We start from the raw sequence: 13,985 nt of genomic DNA, 5'->3' as shown, positions 1-13,985 counted from the left end.
AAATTGGACTCCAAAAGTTGTTGTACAATTTGTCCTGAGTACGCTGATACCTCATATGTGGGAGAAAACTACTGTACGGGCACACGTCGGGGCTCGGAAGGGAAGTAGTGACGTTTTGGAAAGCAGACTTTGATGGAATGGTCTGCGGGTGTCATGTGCGTTTGGAGAGCCTAAACTATTGAAACTCCCCACAAGTGACCCCATTTTGGAAACTAGACCCCCTACGGAACTTATCTAGATGTGTGGTGAGCACTTTGAACCCCCAAGTGCTTCACAGAAGTTTATAACGCCCGGGCGTGAAAAAAAACCCAAGTGCTTCACAGAAGTTTATAACGCCCGGGCGTGAAAATAAAAAAAATCATAGTTTTTTCCACAAAAATGATATTTTTGCCCCCAATTTTTTATTTTCCTAAGGGTAACAGGAGAAATTGGACCCCAAAAGTTGTTTTGCAATTTGTCCTGAGTAGGCGGATACCCCATATGTGGGGGTAAAACACTGTTTGGGCGCATGGCAGAGCTTGGAAGGGAAGGAGCACCATTTGACTTTTTCAACGCAGAATTGGCTGGAATTGAGATCAGACGCCATGTTGCGTTTGGAGAGCACCTGATGTGCCCAAACAGTGGAAACCCCCCCAATTCTAACTCCAACCCTAACCCCAACACACCCCTAACCCTAATTTCAGCCCTAACTCTAGCCCTAGCCCTAACCCTAATGGTAAAATGGAAATTAATTTTTTTAATTTTATTATTTTTGCCTAAGGGGGTGATAACGGGGGGGTTGATTTACTATTTATGGCGGTTTTTATGTTTGGCAGCTGTCACACGCTAAAAGACGCTTTTTATTGTAAAAATAGTTTTTGCATCACCACATATTGAGAGCTATAATTCTTCCGTATTTTGATCCATCGAGTCATGTGAGGTCTTAATTTTTGTGGGACGAGTTGACGTTTTTATTTGTACCATTTTCGGGCACGTGACATTTTTTGATCGCTTTTTATTCCGATTTTTGGGGCGCAGAATGAACAAAAACCAGCGTTTCATGAATTTCTTTTGAGGGGTGCGTTTACACCGTTCCGCGTGCGGTAAAATTGATAAAGCAGTTTTATTCTTCGGGTCAGTACGGTTACAGCGATACCTCATTTATGTCTTTTTTATGTTTTGGCGCTTTTATGCAATGAAAACAATTTTATATAAAAAATAATTATTTTTGCATCGCTTTATTCTGCGAGCTATAACTTTTTTATTTTTTCGCTGATGACGCTGTATAGTGGCTCCTTTTGTGCGGGACAAGATGACGTTTTCAGCGGTACCATGGATATTTACAGTATATGCATCTTTTTGATCGCGCGTTACTGCACTTTTTGTTCGGCGGTATGATAATAAATCATTATTTTTTGCTTCGTTTTTATTTTTTAAGGGGTTCGCTAAAGGAGTTAACTAATGGGACAGTTTTTTAGGGCGGGTCGTTACAGACGCGGCGATACCAAATATGTGTACTTTTATTATTTTTGCACATTTTTTTTTTTTTTTAGCTTTATTACATTGTCCCAGGGGGGACATCACTGTCATGTGACAGATCGCTGATCTGTCATATCACAGATCGCTGTGACAGATCAGCGATCTGTCACAGGCATAGAAGCAGACTTCCTCGTGCCTGCGCTTTGCAGGCTCTGAGGAAGCCAGCTCCCTGCAGGCCCCTGAAGGTCCCCGTCGCCATCTTGGATCCGGGGACCTGCAGGGAAGGAGCCCCCCGCAGCAGCGCTGCACATTGCGCTGCTGTGGGGGGCTCAGGGAAGCACGGAGGGAGCCCCCTCCCTGCCGATACTTCCCTTTAACCCTCGGTACACCGCGATCGTGTTTGATCGTGGGGTGCAAGGGGTTAACGTGTCGGGAGCGGTCCATGACCGCCCCTGACACACAGTGCCGGGTGTCAGCTGTGATAATCAGCTGACACCCGGCCGCGATCAGCGGCGCTCACTCTGTGAGCGCCACTGATCGCTGTGACGTACTATCCTGTCCCTGGGAATTAAGTCCCAGGGCACATGGACGGGATAGTACGTCACATGGCAGAAAGGGGTTAATGGTTTTCACTAAAGGGGTTAACTAGTGGGATAGTTTTATAAGTCGGGTCGTTACGGATGCAAGGATACCAAATATGTGTATTTCTATTGTTTCGATATTTTTTTAGTTCAAATATTTATTGCTGAAATAAATATTGTAATTTTTTATTATTTTTTAAAATATTTTTACAATTATTTAATTTTTTTTTTAGTTTAATTCTTACTTTTACACTTTGTCCCACTATGGGACACTCATTTTGTGCAGGATGATCGCTTCTATAGCATGCAGATCTGCATGCTATAGAAGCTGTCATCGCTGCAGCTTCGATACATTGACCTGAGATACTTCCTGGTCATCACTGAACATGACAGGAAGTCTCTCAGGCCTGGAGACCTGGATGTCGTCATGACGACATCAGGTCTCCATGGCAGCGATCGGGACCACGCAGCATAATGCACGGGGTCTCTGATCCAAAGGCAGAGGGCCTGCTCCGGAATGCTGTGATGATGTTGGATCGCAGTGTTCTTGAGGTTAAAGTGCCAGGAGCGGTCGGTGACCACTCCTGGCACTTAGTGCTGGGTGTCAGAATCAGCTGACACCTGGCCGCAATCTGTCGCGCTCCCCTGTGAGCACAGCTGATCACGTGTGACGTACTATTCCGTCCATGGTCATGGTGGCCCAAGTCACATGGACGGAATAGTACGTCTAAGGTCAGAAAGGGGTTAATAAATGTGCTTGGAATATTCAAATATTCTTATCTTTTGCTTTTTAATATAGATGGAGCATATTCTACATTTTTTAATGAACCAAAACACTTTTTTTTTACGTCAACCAGTATTAGGAAGTAAAAGGAGAAAGGGAGTGGATGGATGAGGGGACCAATGATGGGTGAGGAGGACGCAATCTCTGATATTGATTGTTTGAGTAGTGCTGCAAACCTTGTTATCCCAGGGATTATTGGAGACCTAATCTGGATTATCATTTTCATCTATGCCTAATATCATCATATTAGTTTTCCTTATTTTTATCTGAGTAGTTGTATGGTCTGCAGCAATTCTCCTACTGAAGCCATCTCTGGGCACAGGGCACTATTTGATAAAATGTCAGTATAGAAGAAGTAATTATCCTGAAATAAAGTATGACTATAGGTATGAGTTGTGTGTTAAGCCTTCATTCATCCTGTGCTGAATTTTTGCTTTGTAGAATTCCTTTTTTTTTTGTCTCGTACAATAATTGTGCTCATTTATAATCTGTTACTATCTTTACAGCTTGGTGCAAGAAAACCCAGAAGTTGCCATGGATTCAATTGTTCATATGACACAACACATTTCACCCACACAGAGAGCTGAAATTGTGCGAATTCTGTCAACCATGGATTCCCCGACATCTACATAGAGCTCTGTTTGGAGTTCAACCTCAACATACACAACTGTTCTGTTTTGGAACGAAGAAATATTCTAGAACGATGAATAGCCTTTTAAAATTCCATTTAAAAAATTCAGTTTTTTATTTATGCATCTCTAGTAGATATGTAGCTTGAAAATGAGGCAACATGCATATATCTGCCATCCCAGTGTGGACTCCATTTTTTAAAGGGGCTTTGTCTACTGGAGAGATCCAAAGGTGCAAGTGTCCTAGGTAAAGAGCATAATTGACTCATTGTTTGGGATCCTTGGCACAATGGCTTAAGGCCCCTTTACATTTAGCGATGCACCAGCGATCCCGACCACGATACGACCCGGTCAGGATCGCTGGTGCATCGCTACATGATCGCTGGTGAGCTGCCAAACAGGCAGATCTCACCAGCGATGCAGCAGCGGTCGCACTTACCTTTCAGACGCGGCGAGGGTGTCCGTCTTCCGCCTGCGTCCATGGCTCGCTCGTCGGCGCCAGCAGGAAGCCAACGACGAGAAATGGACCAGGCCGATCTCACGCGATCAGCGATAGCCAGCGGGGGAGCCTGTCGGAGGTGAGTATCACATGTAGCGATATCGCTGCTGCGTCACAAAATCGATGACGCTTTAGCGATATTGCTAGCGATGTCGCTATGTCTAAAGCCCCCTTTAGTTTGCACCAAAATCTTTTGTCAGGGACACTTAGAGGTTAGCCTGTAAGCTTTGAATGCTTGTGGAGGAATTGGAAAAAAGACAAAATTTGTGTGTTTGCTTCATTATGGGTCCTAAATATATTAAAATAGAAAGGATAAGGATTGCATTACCACTTAGACTTTTCCTTGTCATTCTAGTACAAGTTATACCATAGAGATATGCATCTTTAATCAGTGTTTCACTTTAAAGGGGGTTTTACATTAAGCGATATCGCTAGCAATATCGCTAAAACGTCACTGATTTTGTGACGTTATAGCGATATTGCTAGCGATACCGCTATGTGTGATACTTACCTCCGACCGGCTCCCCCGCTGTCCATCGCTGATCGGGCGAGAATGTCCGGCTCCATTTCTCGTTGGGCGCTTCCTGCTGAGACTTCCTGCTGTGACGTCCAGCGACGCTGGACGCGGGCGGGAGGACGTCTGGATCGCTGTGTGTGAATGGTAAGTATCGTGCGCTGCGTTGCTGCTGCATCGCTGTGAGATCTTCCTGTGTGGCAGCTCATTAGCGATCATTTAGCGATGCACCAGCGATCCTGACCGGGTCGGATCGCTGGTGCATCGCTAAATGTAAAAGGGCCTTAAGACCTAATTCTAAAAGCTCACTTGGCCAATGTACACTATTGTATGATATTGTATATGGGAGTGTGCATCTCATTTTTTTGACACAGTCATTAACCCATCTTCCGACTACCATTAGCAAACACGACTTGATGTGACACATGTGCATAGTTTGTGTTGGTTGTCTATGCGCAGTGTGTAGTGGAAGTTACAGTAGTGTATGCCACGGCCATTGCTGAAAATGGTATAGTCGCCTTCAGCTTTATAGTTGCACTAAGCTCCTCTGTATATGTAAAGGAATTGTCATGGAGGCTACGTCCCTGTATAATACTCACGTCAGCTGGACAGACAGGAGTCCGCATTGGCTTGGTGGTGGCGGCTCACTTTTCGTTTCACCCAGAATCAAGCAAAAATACACATGTTAAAAAAATAGAAGGAGCACCCAAATATTAGCAAAAATAGTAGCCAGTTAGTCCTTTTACATATATAATGGACTTTTTATTGGGAAATTTTATAAAAATAAGTTACATTTTAGTGATGAGGCATACATAACTATGTGTAACTATTTATAGATATGTATATAGACAGATAGTAGTATGTGTGTGTATATATCATATATATAGTGAGAAAGAAAGACCTCTATATAACTATTTACATATAGATATACAGCTCTGGCAAAAATTAAGAGACCACTTCCAAATGTTCAGTTTGTCTGATTTTGATTTTTCTCTTATAGGTATATTTTTTAGTAAAATGTAAATTGTTCTTTAAGTCTACAAACTTCTGACAACATGTCTCCGAATTTCCAAGCAATAAATTTTGTTTTGTTTTTTTCTGAAAAGGAGAAATGGTCAAAATTTAAAAAATCTCAGTGCTTTCAGACCTCAAATAATGCAAAGAAAACAAGTTCATAATCATTTAGAAACAACAACACTAATGTTTTAACTCAGGAAGAGTTCAGAAATCAATATTTTGTGGAATAACCATGATTTTTAATCACAGCTTTCATGCGTCTTGGCATGCTTGCCACCAGTCTTTCACACTGCTTTGGGGCAAAAATATAAGCAGTTCTTCTTTGTTTGATGGCTGGTGACTATCTATCATCCTCTTGATTACATCCCAGAGGTTTTCTATGGGGTTCTGGTCTGGAGAATGGGCTGCCCAAGACAGGGATTTGATGTGGTGGTCTCTTAATTTGTGCCAGAGCTGTATAGATAAGCTGGTATCTGGATTCACACCTCTGGGCATATTGTTTAATTATTTTTTTTTTTATTATAGTGCCATTTATTCCATGGCGCTTTACTTGTTTGTTACCAGACACCAGCCAAAAGGGGCTAGTTGGAGCCCGTAGTGTCAGCCTGAGACAACAAGCATATTTCCTAATCATCAGTTATAAAGTCAGATATATGCTTCCTCCTCCCCAGAATCTCATGTCCCAGCATCTCATTACTAGAAATAACAGTTGTGTAATACTCATTGACCTTTGTAAAATAACACTTCTACACATCACATTATACAAATGCGTAGTGAGAAATGTGTCAGTGCCTGTCGGAGCCATGTCAGCACTAAATTAAAGGACACTTCAAATGTTTAAAATGTATCAAATCCATCTCTCCATGGAGTATTAAACACAATTTATTTTCATTTGCTCAGGTGACTGCATCTCTTGTCGGTGGTTTCTGTGTCTCGCTGCCACTCATAAGTATCGGTAGCCCCAGCAACAATGAAATAAAACTGTATTTAATAGTGTGGAGAGGGAAGCGGCCTCACACCCAGCACATTTATGTCTGAAAATATATATCACAGATAGGTTAGAAGACGTTTTTAAAGGGAAGCATGACAATTCCCTCCATAAATCGGCAGAGATGATACAAAGTAAGGAAGGAATGACGTGGAATGAACACGTTACACTTATCACTTGGCTGCTGAATCCTCAACATAGACTTGGCAAAGCAGAAATAGTGTTAATGATCTACTGAGTGTAGACTGTGCTGTTACAATTTAATCCTGGCTGCAGAGAACGGTTATTAGAATACGCAAAGCACTAAGTAATGGCTGGCGCATATTCGCTGTTCTGAGCGGTACACAGACAATAGGATTTAGAATCTGGTTATGACTGTTATGTTTTCTGTATTTTGAAGAGGCTTTTTAGTTTTTGTTTTAGCAGTGTTTCAGTGCCTCAGTGTTTGTAGAGATTTATTTATTATGTTTGCTGACTTTTATATTTGTTTTTGTTTGGGATGCCATAATTGATGCTTTGCTCCCCTCCATCTTTATACCTTAATAAGCCGTGTTCTTTCCATTGTTTACCTTCTTCGCAGTATTTCTTTGTTCTCCATTTATGACGCTTTAATATTGATGCATGTTCCTTTTCCCAATCTTTTCCCGTTTGTTGGTAGTGAGCGCGTTTTAAGCCCTGTTACAGTACAATGTTGTGCGTTGCCAGTGTTGGGGGCTTGAATTATTCACAGTTTACAGGTTTGTACTTCCTAAAATCTGTTATAATCTTCAGTGGGATCACCGCTAACTAAAATTCACCTATTTTGTTGGATTCAGACAAGACACAAACCCTTGTTGCAGAATAAACATTCCTAGTGGTGTGATTTTTTTTTTAATGTGTGTTTATTTAGTTTTTGATATCTTATGTTACCAATAATCTTTATCCTGTATTATATAAATGAAAGATATTTGCCTGGATCCTCCGGTCTGATCTGATCAATGATGGCCTGCTGCATGTTCTGCTCTGGGTTATGATGTGACTTGATGCACTGATATCCAGTTTTCTGTGACATGTGTCCAGTTTCTACAACAATGTGAAGTTGCAGCTTGATCATAAACGATTTATTTTACTTTCTTATACTATGCTAGCCTTATTGTTGGCCCACACAACAAGCCAATGCTGTAAATAACTGTGACAGGCCCTCCAGTCGCTTACGTTTAGGCTGATGGGTAGTGGATCTCCAACTCGAGAAGTAATCTGCTGCTAAATAGAATTCACTAAACACTAAGTGTTCTAAGTCAAGAGCACTAGAAGTAAAGCGCATTCCAAGCGTGTGGTGCGATATTGATTTTATGCTCCCAAGAAGACGGTATGAGCATTTAACAGAGCCACTCCTAATAACAGTTATTGGGCATACATAAAATTGCCTGCAGATGGCCATCCCTATAATTCATGGCGGTAATGGTACAGATTAAGCTTCTTGTTTAGTTTGTATTGACTTTTTATCTTATCAAAGCTTGTTTGGACAGTTCACCAGGTGTATGGTATAATAAAGTAATGGCATATTTGTATTGATCTAATGTTTGATATATCCTGATGTGTCAATAATTGCATTGATGAGTCTTAATGTAACACTCGGAATTTTGCTGGCACCACTGTAAATGTGCAGGATAGCAGTAAATACCTGTGCCGTCCCTTTGGGGGAAGTTTCTGTTGATGGTTAATCCTTTTTTGTAAATTAGTGTAGGTCATTTTTTCTGAAGGTGGTTAGACATTACAGGAACATGACATCAGCAGATATGGGTGTATTTAAATAGATGTAATGGGAAAAGTTGACTAGCAATATGGTTTTAAGTACAAGCAAAGCAACACTTATCCCCAACATGTCTTTTAGATCATATGTTGTATTCCAAGCAAATCTTTTATCTTAATAGAAGTGGAGCATTTTGTGAAAGACACAAATATTGAGTGTTCTTCAAACAAGAAAAATCCTATATCTATCTATATCTATCTATCTATCTATGTGTGTATGTATATATATATATCTCTTCAATATTCAACCAACCAAGTATCCAGTCTAATCTGTAGAGTTAATTATCATTATGGTCTCGTTCACATGAGGCTTTCAAAGAGCTGGAGAACTTTTGTACCATAAAGGAAAACATATGCAAGTTTCAGCAATTGTGTGTATATTCATAAGACTATTGATGGAACTGTTTATATGGTCACACTGCATAAAGCACATTTTTTTATTTTGGTTTTTTTCCCGATCCAATACAAAAAATTCAGCATCCTCTCAAACAAAGGATGCCCTAAAATGACCCAATTAAGTCACTTTCTCTGAAAACTTTGAGAATAAAAAAATATTTTCTGATTTGCGCACGCTTGACATTTGCCCGCTGAGCTTTAATTTTGGATAACATTTTTAAACCATTTCACAGCTTAAACATAAAATGTTGAATAACCTTTTTTTTTAACTCAACTACCCTAAGTTAGACTCCATTTTCACAAGCATATGTCATTGTAGCCTCAAATATAAAGTCTCAATATGTTTTTTATATCTGTAGAATGGTGTTTTTATTTTCTGTATATATTGTTTTCACACACAAGTCAATAAATTAACAGTTACTTTATATTTTATGTATGGTATTTTTAATTGGGAAGTTAACTTAGAAATGAATGAGTATAATTCCATTTTGTGTCTGTATTTATATATATATATATATATATATATATATATATATATATATATATATATATTTTCCTCTCCATTTTAATACAAAACTAAATACAGATTTCTAAAGCCTTCGTTATGTTGGTGTACAAAGAATCATCGTGTGAGTGCAGGGAACAGTAAAGCCAGTTACAGATTATAGGGGATTGCTTATTTTCCACGGTGGGAAGTGAGCGACGCTAATCATGTTGCCACAGTCGCCAGTGACACGCGCTCCCAGTGTGCAAGTGAGCAGTGCCAAAGAATCCCACCTCCCCCATTTTGTTTTTTATGGGTAATGTATGATCAGACAATTACTTTTTTTTTTTTTATAAAGTTTTAAGTACATTATATATTTTAACATTTTTCTGATGGGATATGATACATTTTAAAAAATATATTCTCTATATTCCAAAAAAATAAAAAAAGGAAATCTTGCACGTTTCTTACTGGCCACTAATCCTCATTTTAAACTCTTTCTATTCTTTACAGAAAACTTTTCAGAAGTTTCATGATCATTACAGACAGGATTACAGTAAAAGAGAATATGTCTGCATACAGAACATAACGCATAGTCCACCATTTTCAATATATACTTCAGTACCACTGCGTATGGTCTAAGTTAGTTTATTGCTACTAATGTCCACATGGATTTCCTGAAAAAAGAGCCAGTGTGAGTCTAAAACTGGGCCTAGTGACCAGAATGAAAAGTACAAGATTTCCGAGTATTTTTTTTTTAATATTGTCTGTGATATGAAAAATAATGAACAAACATTTTAAATACGTTTAACATAAAAACTGATTTAAACAATGGTAAATTTTCTGATGACACATTACCTTTAATAGTTCATGAGTGTCTGCGGATTGCAGATAAGTTTCAGAATTTAGATATAATTTAACTATACACTAATTGTTGTGCAAGTTTTTAATCTGACATTTCAATAATCAGAAAGCAAAGAATTAAGATGTAAATGTTAGTGATTACACCTTATTTCTGGAAATACTGGAAATCTGTACAATATTGTACTTACTGCAAATACCTCAACAGACAATAAAAACAGAAAACATTTTACCAACAATGTTGTAGTATTCTTTATAAAAAAAAATTGCAAGAATAATGCCATTTATTTGTCCTGTATGAATGTTTAAATGTATTTTGATCATCTAACTCTGATAAAAACAAACACAGAGCAAAGGTGTAAAGCATTCTACATAGGTCTCATATTATGTGCTGATTATTTTAACAAATATCATTATGGGGGTTAAGGAACCTGCCACTTCCAAAAACACTATTATACTACAGAAATCCAAATATTCCAGCACATCATAATGAGTAAGACTCTGTCGAGTTGAAACGCGTAAATGCCTGTCTTCACCATGGTTTTTTAACCTGTATCCTGCTTTTGGATTTTTATGAAGATTTCTCAATAAAATTTCTATTTTTATGTAAGAAGATGTGCTGGAATATTTGGATATTTGGATCTTTGCATTTGTCAGCTTGTGACATTTCTTAGCACCTTCATCAAAGAACTGCCTCCAACGTGACAAGTAAAAAAGTGAGCTGAATATAATTGTTATTATACTACAGGTATAGTGGTTTTCTGCAGGTATATAGCGTATAATCATGTCTGGCAGGCTTCCTGTAAGCACAGCTCGAGCAAGATAAAGAGGTTTAATGCTCCCTGCAGCCTCTCGCTTCCAGTCAGCAGGGCAGTTGCAGGACGCAGTTACAGTCACTGTTAACTATTCTGTACTTTAAGGCCCTGTGCACACGGTGCAGATTCTGTGCAGTTCTGCAGCAGATTTGGCCCTGCAGAACTGCACGTGATGTATAGTACCATTTAAGGCTATGTAAAACAAAAACGCTGTGCACATGCTGCAGATTTTTCCGCGCAGATTTGGTGCGGAATAAAAGAAGCAGCATGTGGCCATGTGCACACGATGCATTTTTCCTGCGGATCCGCAGCGGATTTTACCGCGCAGAAACGCTGCGGATCCGCAAAGTGATTTACAGTACAATGTAAATCAATTTTTAAAAAAAACCGCTGTGCAGACGCTGCGTTTTTTTCCGCGCGGTTTTTGTGCGGTACAAAAAATGCAGCATGTCACTTCTTTTGTGCGGTTTTCCACCTGCTCCATTCTCCAAATCCGCAGGGGGAAACCGCACAAAAAACATACAAAAGCCGCAAGAAAACTGCACGAAAACAGGAAGAAATCTGCAGGAGGAAAATCCACGTGTGCACTTAGCCTGTCGCTTCTTTTGTGCGGTTATGCTGCAGTTTTCCACCTGCTCCATTATAGAAATCTGCAGGGGAAATCTGCACTAAAACTGCACTGAAATTGCAGGTAAAACGCAGGTCATTTTACCTGCAGATTTAGCAAAATCTGCGTGGAAAATTCCACAGCAGAATCCGCACCTAGTGCACTTAGCCTTACAGCCTGTTCTGTACAGATATGCTGCAGAGCAGGCTGTAAGTCAATGTAATGGGTAGTGATATCCACCACGCTCACTGTGTAATTGTAAGGAAGTGGACAAGAGAGAAGAATAGAGCTGAAATTGATGCCTAGCTGAGTAATTGCAAGCAAGCACCACCATCTCCTGGTCAAAGTGAAAGCATTATAGTAGTGGGAAAGTAAGTTTCCAGAGGAGGAGATTAAAGGCGAGACTAGGTTGGGTGACAGCTGTGTCACGGTTACTTATTATAAAAGGCCTGGCTATCGTGGCTGTTAGGTGTGTATACAGCCACCATCGCTACAGAAGGGTTAGAGAGCGGTCAGATGCTGGAGAAGATCCAGATCCCGCTCCGCAGTGTGTTATGATGTATTCACATTGCGGGGCTGGGGCCTCAGCAACACGCAGGTGCAATAGCCTGATGTCGGTTCTCGGGCAGCGCGCACTGCAGGCATTCAAAACAGGAGGAGGTGGCGGCGCCCAGGGGCATGGTGGACAGCGCCCAGGCACAAGACAAGTGGCATGATGGACAGATGGTAGGCGGCTGATACAGGGGGACTCACCATACCTATTGGACACATTACAGGTATGAGGACCTATTTATAAAAGTCGAAATTTCAACATTACTAGAGGTCAGAAACAGAAGAGCCAGGGCGCAGCCTTAGTGCTGCTGAAGGTGGCTCTTTTACTTAAAAATGCCCTGGGGGGGTGACAGGTTCCCTTTAAACTTAGTTTTTTTCAACAACCAGATATAGCTACAGATAAAGAGTTAAGATACTCAGTCAAGGTGGAGCAGGGTGCCTTGGTGTATATTGAAGACAAATTTATTGGTTTTAAATAATGAAACTAATAATCTGTATGCAATAAGCTCCAAATACCCAAGTCCCGAGGGACTTTTCCCTCATAATTTTAGTGAGACACCCATAGTGACTTGGTTAAATAGTAACTACACTTATTTCCATAAATCAATAGTAACCATAAAGAGGAGATACTTTGTAATATATCTTATCAAAAGATATATACAGTGCCTACAACTAGTATTCAACCCCCTGCAGATTTAGCAGGTTTGATAAGATGCAAATAAGTTAGAGCCTTCAAACTTCACACAAGAGCAGGATTTATTAACAGATGCATAAATCTTACAAGCCAAAAAGTTATGTTGCTCAGTTAAATTTTAATAAATTTTAAACATAAAAGTGTGGGTCAATTATTATTCAACCCCTAGGTTTAATATTTTGTGGAATAACCCTTGTTTGCAATTACAGCTAATAATCGTCTTTTATAAGACCTGATCAGGCCGGCACAGGTCTCTGGAGTTATCTTGGCCCACTCCTCCATGCAGATCTTCTCCAAGTTATCTAGGTTCTTTGGGTGTCTCATGTGGACTTTAATCTTGAGCTCCTTCCACAAGTTTTCAATTGGGATAAGGTCAGGAGACTGACTAGGCCACTCCAACACCTTGATTTTTTGCCTCTTGAACCAGGCCTTGGCTTTCTTGGCTGTGTGCTTTGGGTCGTTGTCTTGTTGGAAGATGAAATGACGACCCATCTTAAGATCCTTGATGGAGGAGCGGAGGTTCTTGGCCAAAATCTCCAGGTAGGCCGTGCTATCCATCTTCCCATGGATGCGGACCAGATGGCCAGGCCCCTTGGCTGAGAAACAGCCCCACAGCATGATGCTGCCACCACCATGCTTGACTGTAGGGATGGTATTCTTGGGGTCGTATGCAGTGCCATCCAGTCTCCAAACGTCACGTGTGGTTGGCACCAAAGATCTCGATCTTGGTCTCATCAGACCAGAGAACCTTGAACCAGTCTGTCTCAGAGTCCTCCAAGTGATCATAAGCAAACTGTAGACGAGCCTTGACATGACGCTTTGAAAGTAAAGGTACCTTACGGGCTTGTCTGGAACGGAGACCATTGCGGTGGAGTACGTTACTTATGGTATTGACTGAAACCAATGTCCCCACTGCCATGAGATCTTCCCGGAGCTCCTTCCTTGTTGTCCTTGGGTTAGCCTTGACTCTTCGGACAAGCCTGGCCTCGGCACGGGAGGAAACTTTCAAAGGCTGTCCAGGCCATGGAAGGCTAATAGTAGTTCCATAAGCTTTCCACTTCCGGATGATGCTCCCAACAGTGGAGACAGGTAGACCCAACTCCTTGGAAAGGGTTTTGTACCCCTTGCCAGCCTTGTGACCCTCCACGATCTTGTCTCTGATGGCCTTGGAATGCTCCTTTGTCTTTCCCATGTTGACCATGTATGAGTGCTGTTCACAAGTTTGGGGAGGGTCTTAAATAGTCAGAAAAGGCTGGAAAAAGAGATAATTAATCCAAACATGTGAAGCTCATTGTTCTTTGTGCCTGAAATACTT

The 13,985-nt window shown here is 40.6% G+C and overlaps 1 protein-coding gene across 1 annotated transcript in view; it reads left to right on the top strand.

The window, feature by feature from the left end:
- Positions 1-10,241, top strand: part of ACACA (acetyl-CoA carboxylase alpha) — a 624,740-nt gene extending 614,499 nt beyond the window's left edge. Inside the window, exon 56 of the mRNA XM_073542564.1 lies at positions 3,330-10,241. Within this exon, the coding sequence (XP_073398665.1) occupies positions 3,330-3,456 (127 nt within the window). The 3' untranslated portion in view covers positions 3,457-10,241. The remainder of the gene's footprint in view (positions 1-3,329) is intronic.
- Positions 10,242-13,985: the final 3,744 nt, after the last annotated feature.

Source organism: Dendrobates tinctorius, unplaced genomic scaffold (assembly GCF_039654945.1).
Source record: "Dendrobates tinctorius isolate UK_male_01 unplaced genomic scaffold, ASM3965494v1 ptg000127l, whole genome shotgun sequence".
NCBI lineage: Eukaryota > Metazoa > Chordata > Amphibia > Anura > Dendrobatidae > Dendrobates > Dendrobates tinctorius.
This window is presented reverse-complemented; position numbering and strand designations above follow the sequence as displayed.